Genomic DNA, 14,277 nt, shown 5'->3' with positions numbered 1-14,277 from the left:
CCTGGATGAGGCCCAAACGAATTTGTCCCTGCAAAATGGGAACCTGAGCTAATTACAACAGTGAAAATGGTGAAAAAGAGACAGTTAATGCCAAAGCAATTATCTGCTACATTCCTTTGTAGATAGGGAATGGCGCATCGCTCTTCACACCGCCTGATGCTTCCCTAGTTAAACCATATTAGGAGACGTTGTGAGCCGATGTGTCACCAGGCAGGGAATTAGATGAGAGGAGTGATGGGATAGATCTGCCAAAAATATATGACACCACTAAAGTCTGCTGCATCAGAGATAAACACTTAATGTTTGTGAGAGCAGCAGCAAAGGTCTATGCAATAGTGCGTGCACGCACACACGCGCACACGGACGTACACACGCCACCTGGCTGATTTTAATATGCTCATGCCAGTCAGAGGTCCGGTGGTCTACCCCTACTTCCACACAAACGTCTTTCCACACACTTGTCGACTGCTATTTAACTGACAGCAGTTCTCTTTAATCTGCTCATTTCTTATCCCCCGGCGCCCGACAGACTTGTGAGCCACGACACATCAAGTTATTGCAAAAAACCAAAACAATTTCAATTTAATGCTGCAGTAGAAAAAAGGTTATATGAAGTCATATAATGAGTGCTTCATTGTCAACAACAACAAAAAAAGAAACACAGCACAGAATGCATAACAGTGCCTGTGCTGTTAACATGCCAATATTTTACACATAAGATTTCCATTCACTGGCAGCTGTCAGTTACTTCAGTAAATTAACTGCCAAAACGTAGCAGAACTGTCAATTGGAGGTAAGGTAACCATGGTTACCTTTCATATCCCCAAAAATGATGAAGCTGCAGTGTGATTTTATGGAGGAATAATTAGACAGAACAACAAAATAAAAGATACCAATCAAAAAGGCATTCTACAATATGAAACAACAACCAATAGTGTTTATAAATAAAAGGTTACATTGTGGAATTCCTCCTTACATTATAAAGTAGCATCTTTTTATACAACCATTTAAGTGAAATGATGGAACAAGTACTGTCTTGTACAAGAAGTTTAACCCTTTGAGCACGAGGTGGAAATAAAACGTGATTTTTTTTTTCTTCTCATTTTCATAACTTCTGATTAAATAACATATTTATAAAACTATTGTGCAAAACAATTTCATTAATGTCTTCATATATTGTGCACCAGTAGATAGTCATACTCATCTTAAATTAAAAAATATAAAATGATGCATAATTTAGACAGAAATTAGTTTATGTATTTATGTACACATTTTTACACTGACCTGAATTCATAAAGGCCCCTGATTTGAGCAAACTAAAAAACTGCTATTTTGGATTCACATATATTTCTGCACTGCAAGCTGTATAAGAGGTGATATACCAGACGATGTGACTTTTAGTGGGTAGACAAAATACCCTTGGAATTTGCCCACTCAAATACATATCACCTTGGTAATTTCCAATCTGTAATTTCTCTGTTTTTATATATATATATAGTTTTTTTTTTTTTTTTGGGGGGTGGGGGTGTAAATATAGAAGTATTTAGGCGTACTCAGAGGGTTAAATTTTTCAGCATACTTAGGTCACGTAAAAAAAGAAAAAGAAAAGAAAGAAAGAAAGAAAGAAAGAAAGAGGGGAAAAAGCAGGAGAGGAGTAAAGAGAGAGAAAGAAAAGCCCAGATTTAGTTATCAAATATTGAACTAAACCATTTCATTAATGCATGCAGCTTACTGCATCTCAAGGATGCTAAAAATAAAAAATAAAAATAAAAAATCAATTTACACAACTTTCAAATACATACAACTTCATTTTAAGTCTTTTTATTCACCTTCATATTTTACCAGTGACCTCTTCACTCAGCACTGCACAGTTAGAAAATTATCAATTGTCACCATTTTCTCTGTTTTCCATTGTGAACTAAAAATGCAGAAAATTAATGTCTCTAGGGCCGAATGAGTGTTCCCCAGAGGAAAACTCCAAATGATGTGCCAAAACTAAACAGCAGTTTTCTGGCATCTATGTGCAGTTAGTTCTTCGTTAATTACTTTTAGTTCTTTTAATATTTTTTCCCTTAAGAAATGTTAGTCAGAAGGCTTGAAAAAAGGACAGGAGATAAAGAGATGAGAGACAGAGTTTTTGTCCTTGGCCATCGCTAAGGTTTCTCAAGTTCACTAACATACATAAGATGGTCCTCGGGGGATTTACCATGGGTCTTACTCAGATGGAGCTTGACAGCATGCTTGCTGGCAAAAGTCCGGTTACACAGTTTACACTGATATGAGGTGCCATTTGCTTCCTCATCTGGGGAAGGGGAGGGGGAAAGTGAATGAGGACTGGGGTTGGGGATAGAATGGGCCAAAGAATGTGCTTGGGCTGAAAGCAGTTTCTCAGAAAGCCCCTTGGTGTGGCGTGAAATCTGGCTAATAAGATGCTCTCCAGACAACTTAGCCAAGTCCCTGAGCCGGAAGCCCAGATGTGACTCAAGATGGCTGACGTAGGTAGAGGGGGAACGGATCTGTGATGCACAGTCACTGCAGAAGAAGACAGGGTGGCCAGAGTCTAGATTTTTCAAGAACTTTGTGCCACCTGTCCGCCTCAGCTGGTATTTGACGTTTGCCAGCCAGTGACTGATGGTGGTCATTGAGAGGCCAGTAAAGCGAGAAATATGCATGCGCTCCTGTGGACTGAGATCTGACATAATGTACTTGCCATCACCCGTTTGCCGCAAACTGGAGGCAAACTGTGCCTGAAGGATAAGTAGATGCTGAGGATTCCAGTTGGACTGACGCCCCTTTCGTTTCTGAGCAGGAGAGATCTCCTCTGATTCCTCTGGAGTCGATCCATCTATATCCGAGCGCTCTGAAAGACTTGTTGGTGTTGAGGATTTGGACGCATGGCTCTCTGTTAGGTTGCGCAGCATATCAGAGATGTCAGAAAGGGCATTTTCGCGCAGAGGTGAGTTGGACATGAAGGAAACCACAGCAGATGAGGCTTTGGCCATGGTGATGGTTGATGATGGTGAAATTGAGGTGGGAGTTGAGGTGGAGGAGGACAGGGCAGCAGATCCCAGGGAGTTGCTCTTATCGCTCTTTCCTTTGGTCAGATCAATAGGCTGGTCATTGTTGATGTGGTAGAAATAGCGGTCTAGATGTTCATTGGTTTTTTTGGTCTGAGATGGAGTGGAGGCAGCTACAGCTGCCTTCTCTGCCAGGCTGTTGCTCATCTTGAAGAGCATGCTCATGGGGTCAAGAGACGGCAGGGCAGGTTTGGCAGCTTTGCCTAGGTGAACATTCATGACAGACTGAAGCGCACTTAAAGGGTTGACAAATGGCTGCTCTGGAGGATGGTCGGTTATAATAGCAGTGCTGCTGCATAAGGTAGACACAGGGGTTTTGACAACATGGTCAGTGCCATTCTCCAGAGACTCTTTTGTGAGAGCATCACCATTTGAATCTTTGTGAGTATTTCCACCCCCATTAGTCTCAGGGGTTTTGGCTCCTCTCCTTTCCTTGGGGGACTCCCCTCTGGCAGATTCCCCTGCATCGCTACTGCAAGGAGAAGGTGTGGTTCGTCTAAGTGGGGAGGACCTGGCTCCAGGATCCCTCATTTTCTCCTCTACTTTGGCCACTTTTTCAGTGACTTTTTTGACTAGCTCCTCCATGGCATGGAAGTTGTTTTTGGGCAAAGGGGATGTTTGGCAACTAGGTGGAGAAATAAGAGGTTGGATTTTGGTAGGAGACAGGATCTCTTCTCCAGAAAACATATACTTCAGAGGAGAACTTTTCCCTGAGTTGCGCAGGGAGAGTTTCATAATGTTGGGAAGCTGGTAGGCAGCGTGAATACTGGGGTAGCCTCCCCAGCTGGGCGTGCCATTCTGTGCTTTGTTGATGGCAGATGTTACTGTATTCTCAAGAGACTTTAATATGTCAAAACCCCCCTTAGGGCTTTCTTCAAGATCTTCCTCTGTCAAATACGGGTATTTGGATGAAACTTCAAACTTCTCATCGGTTTCGCTTTCTGTTGCCTTCTTGTCTTTGCTATTATTTGTCTCCTTGGTACACTCCACTTCCTTCTCCTCCTTTTTGATCTCCATAGGTGTGATGGCAGGGGAGATACTAGGGGGAGGAGGTGCAGGTGGTGGTGGAGAAAATGCGGTGGCAGCCAGTGGCACTGACTGCACCTTGTCTTCATTTGTAGGTACGGTGTTAGGAGCTGTTGTGGACATTGACTCCATGATAGGTTTGCCTTTCTTGATGGCAGAGTTAGTGACCTTGATGAAGTGTCCTGTGACCATCATATGGGCCGTCAGCTCCTGCAGTGTGTCATGCGAGCTTCCACACTCCATGCATTTCAGGATCTGGGATTTCCGTGACTCAAACTGCCACGCATAACTTGCACCGTTCTGATGGCCATACCGATTGTTGGGTGTGATGTAGGGATTGGGGGTTTTTTGTAGAAGGTCATTGGGGTCAGATAAAGAAGGCTTGGGGGTGCCGCCATTGGAGTCTGGTGAGCTGGGGAGTTCTAGCTCAATAGGGGCTCTTTTACGAGCTGAGGAGATAATCTTGGCTGCCACAGGAGTTACAGGTTCCTTAAGAGGCACTTTCTGGTAGTGTTTTGTCTTGATCATGTGAACACTAAGGTCCTGCAGTGACTCAAAGGAATGTCCACAGTACATGCACTTAAGAACTTTCTGAGCATCCTCTTTTCCTTCCATCTCCAGGAGGGAACGCTTGCGAGGCTTTGACCAGCGCTTGGCACCTTCACTGTCTGTCTCATGGTTGTCATCCCGGTAGTGGCCCGTCTCATTCATGTGCACGGTGAGCTCGACCAGAGTGTCATAGGCAGCACTGCAGTCTTTGCACCGGAACTTGCTTGCACCAGTGAAGATGGAGCCATAAAGTTTGGTGCTCTGCCGATAAAGCTGCACAGTACTGAAGAGATTTGGCTCAGAGGCTGGGTGCAGCAGTCTACTCTGGTTCTGTGAAACATTCTGCAAGGTCTTGGCCATGGCTGTCTGGTGCCAGTCGTAACCGCCACTACCACAGCTACTGCTGCTGCTACTACTGCTGCTGCTACTACTGTGGCTACGTGGGGGCTTTTCTGCTGGTTGCTGAGACATATTCAAGTTCAGCGATGACCAGTAAGAGTTGGTCAGGAAGCTAGTGTAAATAGCTTTCATCTGCTCCAGGCTGTCTGGCCCTAACTGTGTCGCCTCCTCACTGCTTGGTGTGGCCGTTGTCGTCAGCATCATTGATGAAGTTGAAGAAAGAGAGGTGAGGGGCTCCTTGGCTGAGCTATCTTCTTCGTTCTTCACTGAGGCACTCTCAAAGTCTGACATGCGGTCACTGGATTCACTCAGGTGTGACTCGCTATCCATCTCATGGCTGGAGAAATCGGCTGGTGGAGAGTCATGAAAGCCTGGCCTGTCTTTAAGGAGTAAGTCCTTGTCCTGGCACACATACTTCATGGCAGGTTCCTCCTCCACAGCGGAATCCTCTCCCTCAACATCCTCATCTAGTAAGGCAGCCTCCTTTAGCTCCTCTGGGACATATGCTGCAGTTAAAAAAGAGATAAAAGAAACAAAAAGAAAAGACATGTTATCACATTGTCCAATGATGAAGATTTGACACATTGCATTCCTACAATGCTTGTATGGTGGATAGACAGCTGATGAAATGTCAGGCATCAGTGTGTTTTCTCCAGTAGTGAAAAACAAATCAGTCAGACTTTTTTATATTATAAAGTGTTGCAGTAATTTCTTCTCTGCTTTCCAATTGCATTACATTGCCACATGGAATGAAGTTATGTTTTTCTTTTCCTTTCTGAAAAGAAAGTGTGGCAAAAAAGAGACATTAAAAGAATGGAAAAAATGACTGTTCAAACCGAAGTTGCCACCTTATTCTTCTCAAGGGGCAACAGCTTGAAATTAAAACTAAATTTGAAATTAATGAAGCACATTCTGGAGGTGGCATTCGTTTCTAAAGTAATAAATTACTTGTATCAACCTCAGAGACAGCAGTTCCTGTCTGTCAATTAATATGTCTTATGCTTCTTCAGCAGCACCTAATGCATTCTCAAACAGACACACTCGCCATTTAAATTAAGAAAGCATTCTCTCTCATTACACAGCAAAGTGTTGCCTGCTTGTAAATAAAAAAAAATATATTGTATGTATGACGTTACATTAAAATCCCTGTACCAAACACATTTATGTCAATTAAGAAAGATTAGAAAGTTGAAAATGATTTACAGTTTAGCCTGGAGAACACAAATGCTCATGAAAAACATGGTCATGTTTTGTGCAAGCCAGTCTGAAAAATAAGAAACTAAAATATACTCTTTTTAATTTCCAGTGCAAGTGATGCAGAATGAAAGGCAGAAAAAGAGAAAGAGACACACAGAGAAATGTAATGCACTGAAATAATTCCACACATTCTTAACTGTGTCAGTTAATCACTCTTTTGACCAGGTATGTAAACAATGGAGAGAGAGGACACTCCATTGGACACACTGGTTTTCTGTGAACACATTCAATCATGTCTAAATACCACAAACGTCAAACTAGTCATGCTACAACTTCAACACACAGCATATAGATTTAATTCTAAATACAATGTGTCAATTTGTATACAAGGAACATTCCAGGGTTTCCTCAACAAAGACTGAACAGAATTTAAATTTTAAAAAACAAACTTTTTAGGTTAGTAAAGAAATTTAATTTAAGCTTAACAAAACAAAACTGCTGCGATGCAGCTGTGATTGTGTAACAAGAACAAAAAAGTAAAAAATAATACCATCAACACGAGGACAGTCACTTTGTAGCCCTTGGCAAAATGATGCCAAGGGACTGGCAAAAACCCTTTTTTAGTTTCTAGTTGTAATGTGCGTACATCATGGCTTCAGGCATTCTGTGAGGTTGCAATAACCTCAACAGGACTGGATTGTTTTTGTAATGTAGTAATATCATTATGTAATATTATTATTTATAATTAATTATTATTTTTGTTAGTATTATAATTTTTAATTAACAGAATAAATCTAAATCTGATAAATCAAAAATTAATGTAATAGGATTTGTATCCTTACAGTTTAAACAGTAGATATCAAATAGTTAGCAATTTCATTTTCTTAATTTTTTGTATGTGTGTTTTTGAATGTTTGTATCTGAAATAAAGGGGACAATATTATGAAAGTAAACGAGTAGTTTCAACATAACTTCATTCCAAGTAGTCAGAATATCAAAGGAAAAGAGCATTCAATAGTGATTTTTACAGCATTATTATTAGGATCCATCTTCTCACACACATCACAGCCAGTCTGTGAAATCAAATCGCCCCCTACACAAATCACAACCAACTGTGATCGTGCAGCACACACAAACTCGCACACAAAATCACATGCACACGCTTACACACAGCCATCTGTTCTGAATCAGCCAAAACGACAGCTGTTTAAGAGAACAATGCCTTCGTTCAGGAAGCAGAAGAAGCCGAGCTTTACATCAAGGCCAAATAGCAAGGTAAAAATCTTGGTTTCTTCAAATACATACACTTTAAACCTCCACATGCACTGTGTCAATTAAGTACAAATTAAATACAACACACATGCATGCGCGCACACACACACACACACACACACCAAAAGATGGAGGTTTTAGTATGATTTTTTTAGCTCCCAGTAAACCACTCTATGTAAAATGTAAGGTCAACCTTGAACATAATTACACAAAATGATTAGCTGGTAATTAAAGTTAAAAAGAAGGGGGAGTGTGCCAATGGGTAAAAAGAGAGAAAGAGAGCGTTTGCTCATCACTTCAAGTACAAGTAAACCTGTCTCGCGGTAACCTTGACCTGAACTTGACTATATGTAGAGCATTGCCAGTGAGTAGGCGTATACCCTACAGCAAATCTGAGGGAGAAGAGTGTACGTTTCTGTATATGTGTGTGTTTTGTTCAAAATTCATTTTTCTGACACCAAACACAGAATTAGCACAGCTTGACAAAACAACAATCGGCCATAAGCCCCAAGATAACATGAGCTCGTTGGAAAAAGACGAGAAGAAAGCAGAAGCAAAGGCTAACGAGAGAGAGACCCGACAATCTGCGACACATACACTGAGTGTAGGTGCATGTCCTGGCAGTATTCCAGGCTCCCAAGCCCCCAGTGTACCTAGAGTCTGTGTGTTCTGGCTGGGAACAATATTGAGATTTCATCCCTGGACGTTCAGAAGCCAGTGCTCTGGTCGAGGCCTACCCTCACCACACAGGTGCTGTTTTAATTAGAAAACAGGATGCTTGGATCCAAGAGTGGTAAGGTGGGGGTAAAATGAGAATGACCTCCCAATGATTTGGCATCAGATTGGAAAAAGAGCTTGATCTAATTTACACTCGGATGTCCAGGGAGATGACCAGCAAAGAATGCTGTTTTCTAAGACAGTGGGGAGCGTAACCTTGCAAACTTAGAGGGCCGTCAGGGTTTGGACTATTAGAGCACATACTGTCTTCAAAAATATCAGAGTAAGTGGAAAACCTTAATACATATAACAGTGATAAAACTAATCCTCAAGCCCTTTCATCAAAGGAACAAGATTGAATGTTAACTATGTTATGCAAATACTGTATGAATCTTTTTCAAAACCATGTGTGATTATATTGTTTGAATGATTTCAAGAACTAAAGTGCACTTTTTAATTAAAATAAAAAGCCTACTGTCAACCAGAAGTAAAAGTCAAATTTATTGAATGTAACAAAAGCTCTTTACTCTGTCCACTAGGATCAACTAGTGTGGGTTTTCCATCTATATGCCAAGTATAATGTGAATATAAGACACCACTAATGTACAATTTTTAAAATCTTTTTGAAAGAAGACAGTAAAACAATTAACATTGTAAAATATTATTACATTTTTTCCCCTATTTTTATATATTTTAAAAAGTAATTTTGAGCAGCCATTATTCAAGTCTTCAGTGTCACATGATCCATTAGAAATCATTCTAATACCCTAATCTGGTGCTCAAGAAACATAACCTATTATTGTCAATGTTGAAAACAGTTGTGCTGTGAAATTTTTGTGGAAACTTTTTTCAGGATTCTTGGAGCTCAAAGTTCAAAGCAAAAAAACAAATAAACAAAAAACTAGTAATGTGCCTTTGGTGTGTTTCGTCGTCCTATACATGGATAATGTAGAACTAATATATATATATATATACACAAACATACATACATACATACATACACACACACACACACGCATGCGTGTTCTTCTTTGTTTCATTTATACAGACAGAAGTTAAAGTCGGTAGCCCGGTCCAATACTTCTGGGTGTGCGGATGAGCCGGAGAGAGTGAAAGAGTAAGTAGTTGGTAATTAAAGCTGCTATATATAGCCCCTAAAGCCCACATTTATAATGGGAGGTATCTCTCTCTAATATGCCACTATCTGCAATGTGATATCATTAGGAGGAAAATGGTTTGTAGCCTTAAGCAGACAGGCTGTCTGTGTGCGGCTGGAGAATATGAGATAGCACCAATCCACTTCTCTTCTCCTCTTTCCTCTCGTCCTCCGCCCTCACTCCTTTCTTCACCTCCCCTCCATCTCTCCTCGGCTATCATGACCCGCGTTAATGAAGTTAATTGAATCTGAGATCAATAATGCTTAATTATTGCAATTTGACATGCACAGACAAATTGGTGGGGAGGCCAGACGTGTATGCATGCATGTGTACGTTAGAGGAGATGTAAGTGTGTGTGTCCAGCACCGGGGTGGGCGAGAGGGCACGGCTGGACAGCGGAGGCAGAGAGAGAAGGATGGACGAAGCAGACAGGCGTGCCATCGATTCTAGAGAGACGCCCCATCGACCAGGCCTACTGACTGATGGAGGCCCTGCTCCAAGGCTAGCTGGAGAGAAAGAGAGCTCACTGAGACCACTTTCACCAGCCTGGTCTGCCCTGCCCACAAACGGCACATTGAGATGGATTGGCTGGACAGAGGAGCGTAACACAGAGAGAAAACGAGAAAGAAAATGGCAGGCACAGATAAGAGGGTTCTACCTATGGAATCATTGGTGTTGTTTATATAACGCACGGCCGTTACTAAGTGATCGTTACCATGGCTATAACTGTAACAAGTTTTGTTTCCCTGCATTGTCTCGGCGACCAGATGAAGATCCGAGATATTTTAATTTATGAAAACATTAAAAGGAATATTCCGGATTATTTACAACTTAAATGTTTATGGATAGCATCTGTGGCATCTGTGACTTTAATTGCAGTGTTGATAGCTGCATATTTTAAATGTTTATTTGTGATGCTGCACAAGCCAGGCTTCTACTGCCATTGCATTGCGGTAAGTGCGTTTTGCGTTTATCGAAATTAGTGTCTGCAGTAACTGACAGCGTGCCACAGATGCAGTACACGGACATTTAACTATGAGTAATATTCAAATGTGAATTTGCAGCCAATTTTACTTCTATATTTCCTAGTGATACAGGTCATTCAATTGGGGGAAAAAGTAGAGAACTACTGGATTTTATCTATGAAAGATGATTGGATTGTGAAAACATATTATTATATAGTGTAATGCAGACAGACTGAATGAATGATACTTTGCTAAATATGAATGACATAAGCAAAAAGATACAGTTGTTAAAAAAGAGCTAAGTTATTAAGTATTTTTTGAAATGCACCATGAATCATTCCCAGGACATGCACTGAGAAATTAAAATCAAGCTAATTTTTATTATTTCATGCTCACTTTAAGAAAGACTCATAGCTATTGTGATATCAAAAACCTTGAAAAAATTGTTAACAATAAATCACAGGTACTTTTAAAAATACTCTCATCTTTTGTTATAATAATGTGAAAATATGAGGTTGTGGAAGAGTGCGAGAGAGAGCGAGAGAAAGAGCAAGCTGGTGTGGATTAAAGAAAAGAAACAGGGCTGGAGGTGCATCGGCGCTGGCAGAACTGAGAGAGAAAGCTGGTAAACACAGACGCTAGCACGGCTAATCGCCCGCTCATGCCACTCAGCGGGAGAGCCCCTGACAGTGTGTGTATGTGTGTGTATGTTTACACACCCCCGCTCTCCCCCCCCTGCATGTGCACAGCAACCGGTAACCACGCTGGAGAACAGAACTTCCCCCTGCTGCCATAGCACCTCCACTGGAGTTAACACTCCTACACGGCATCAAGATTCGACAGCCTCGAACACACACATGAGCGCTCAGTCATACAAATGATCCTGTGTGCAACACAATAACGTACAAACAAAAAGTTGATTTATATTCAAAAACAGGCTTGGTGCTGATGCAGACATTTAGAAACCCCCTAAGGAAACATAAGGAAACGTAGAGGAGGTCTTTAACCTCTGATAAGTGTGTTTTAGCACTGATTATTACAAAAGCTGCTCAACTGAAATATCCTTTATTCATCGACTTCAATGATGTATACGGTTCTGTTGACAAAATCGTTCTGGAGCCGCATCCTCTCGAGACACCTCCAATAAAAACCTTACATGTGCTTTTTGGATCTATTCCTTCAGAAATTTGAACTAAGAGGTTAAAACAGCACAGCATGGACATTCTCAGGAGTAAAAACAAACTCCACCTCTTCCAAAATGCTATTAGTTACTAATGAACACTAACGTCCACCCTGAATGTCTCCTACGATTCTGGCCTATGCTTCTTCTGAAGGTTTGCCACGGTTGCTCCTTTCAGAAGGACCACATCATCAGACAATCATTTCCAGGTCCTCTACTTGAATATCCAAAAAACAAATAATACTATGCAGGTTATAGCTCTAAAAAAACAGTACATATTAGAAACATGAAATGAATTTTCATCCCACTTTATATTAGGTTGCCTAAACTACTATGTAATAACATGTAAATTAATAATTTGCACTTATTGTGTACACGTTTTTACATTGTACTTATATATTTTTTTAAAAACCTGCATGTAATTACATCTGTAATTAATTTCTGTTACTACATTTATAATTATACTGACCCATCCCTTACACCTTAACCCACCCCTAAAAGTACCCATACCACCAAACCTGTCCCTAACCTTACCCGTATCCCACCTAAATAGCAGCAAAAGTGTTTTGCAATACATTATTAACACAATAAGTACATTGTACTTATTTTTTGATGTAAGTACATAGTAGTAAAAACCACCTATTATAAAGTGGGACCGAATTTTCTAAGTAGTGACAGGATGAAAATCAACTATTGTCCACCTGGCATTTTAGATACTGCCATTAAACATCAAAAACTCACTTTTTTTTGGTGGTTGGCACTGCTCGCACTGATTATACATTAATTTTAACATTACCACTGAGCTGAGAGTACACAGTCAAAAGTGAACTAATAAAAACTTTTTCTACCCGATATAACCCTTAAAAATATTTAGTTAAAACCCAATGTACTATTTTCTGTCACATTAAATTACATTTAAAATAATAATAACAAAATATGTTAATTTTAGATGTTACTGCATCAAGCACATTTTTTAGGTTACCTGATGAGTGTACTACACTCATATTGGTAGCTAAAAGAAGTAACAAATTAGTCGAAATATTTAATAAAAGCAAAGGAAATGGAATAGACTACTGTTCAAAAGTTTGGGTCAGTAATATTTTTTAATGTTTTTAAAAGCAGTCTCATGATCACCAAGACTGCATTTTTCCATTCATTCATGCTGAATGAACTTACTGCTCACCTGTGCAGATGACATTAGATAACAATGAGGGGGGAAGTGCAAATTTGTCCATATTTTGTTTATTTTCAAATGCGTGTACACACAAACAATCTTTACAGATTTTATTTATTTATTTATTTTTGTACTGGTTGAATATATTCTAAAAATGGGCCCAGATATAAACTCCAGTTAGTTAATAATCAGTCTAGTGTGTGTGTGGCTCTGTTATCTGAAGCGGCTCTTAAACAGACACCACAAACAATTATAAAGCAGGAGGAAGATGATCTCCAGCAAATGATCCACCCGCCTGCCTTTGTTATTCAGATGCGCTCCACTTGGAGAAGTCACATTCCTAAAGCACGGGGCAACCAGAGGTCAGACACATCTACACAAACACTTGGAACTCCCAAGAGGCCGAAAGAGAGCGGGAGAGAGGGAGGGGCGATTGTCTTTGAATGAGTTTACATGTGTGTCTAACTGAGAATCTCTAGGTTTTTCTCTGTGACTTGTGTTGTTCCTCTTCCTCTTTCAGTAATCCCTCCCATAACGTGTCTTTCCCTCCCTCTCTCTCTCCCTCTGTCCCACTCAGAATCACAGGAGTGTGTCAGTCTCCCATTAGAGAGGGTTGCTGGGTAATGGGAGAGAACAGATCTGCCTTGCTGTGATCCCCAGGGCCTCACTCGGCTCGACTACCACACACACACACACACACAAAACACATATTAACACCACAATATAAACATGGTTATGTGTGTGCAGAAAAAAATACATATGTATAGAAAATAAAACGTGACAAAAAAGACAAATATGGATTTTTCAAAATCGACTGAATGACTAGTTAGTTATTTGGTCTAAAACAGAAGATAGTTCACATAAAAATGAAAATCTGTCATAATGTAGGCCTACTTTCTTTTTTTCTGTGGAACACAACAGAGAAATGTCTCAGAGTTTTCTTTTTTTTTTTTTTTTTTTTTTTTGGATACAGTGGAAGTCGATGGTAACCGAAACAGTTTAATCACCATCATTCTTCAAAAATATCTTATTTTCTGTTCTGCAGAAGTCATACAGGTTTGGAATAACATGAGGGTGAGTAAATGATTATATAATTTTCATTTTTGGATGAACTATCCCTTTAAGAAACATGTTGTTAGAGGGCATTTACATAATACACGTTCTTGCATTTTTAATAGTTAGACTACTTTTAATTTGACATGCAATGATGGGACGCTCAGTGCAAGACATGGCACAAAGGTCTAAAGATGTCCATCTCAATGTATAAAGGCTGATTTATACTTCTGCGTCGAGTGTACGCCGTAGCTACGGTGTAAGCTGTTTGTACCATGCGTAGCCTACGACGTAGCCTGACGTGCACCTCTTCAGAAATGTAACAACGCGTCAATTCTATGCAGACCGCAAGCGTTGTGATTGGTCTGCTAGAACCCCTCCCTCAGGTCAAACAACTGGCGCAGAGCAATCAAAGACGAGTGAGCGTTTTCAACTTCCATAGGAATGAACAAACGATCTGTTTTAGGGGACACGCGCCGTCAAACAACAGTCGTTACCTATTTTCCGCTTC

General features: G+C 40.4%; 1 protein-coding gene across 1 annotated transcript in view; it reads right to left on the bottom strand.

The window, feature by feature from the left end:
• Window positions 1–596: 596 nt before the first annotated feature.
• tshz3b (teashirt zinc finger homeobox 3b) overlaps window positions 597–14,277 on the bottom strand; it is a 40,552-nt gene continuing 26,871 nt past the window's right edge. Inside the window, exon 3 of the mRNA XM_067402047.1 lies at window positions 597–5,557. Coding sequence (XP_067258148.1) covers window positions 2,154–5,557 — 3,404 coding nt within the window. The 3' untranslated portion in view covers window positions 597–2,153. The remainder of the gene's footprint in view (window positions 5,558–14,277) is intronic.

This window comes from Chanodichthys erythropterus, chromosome 11 (assembly GCF_024489055.1).
Source record: "Chanodichthys erythropterus isolate Z2021 chromosome 11, ASM2448905v1, whole genome shotgun sequence".
In the NCBI taxonomy this organism is placed as follows: domain Eukaryota; kingdom Metazoa; phylum Chordata; class Actinopteri; order Cypriniformes; family Xenocyprididae; genus Chanodichthys; species Chanodichthys erythropterus.
This window is presented reverse-complemented; position numbering and strand designations above follow the sequence as displayed.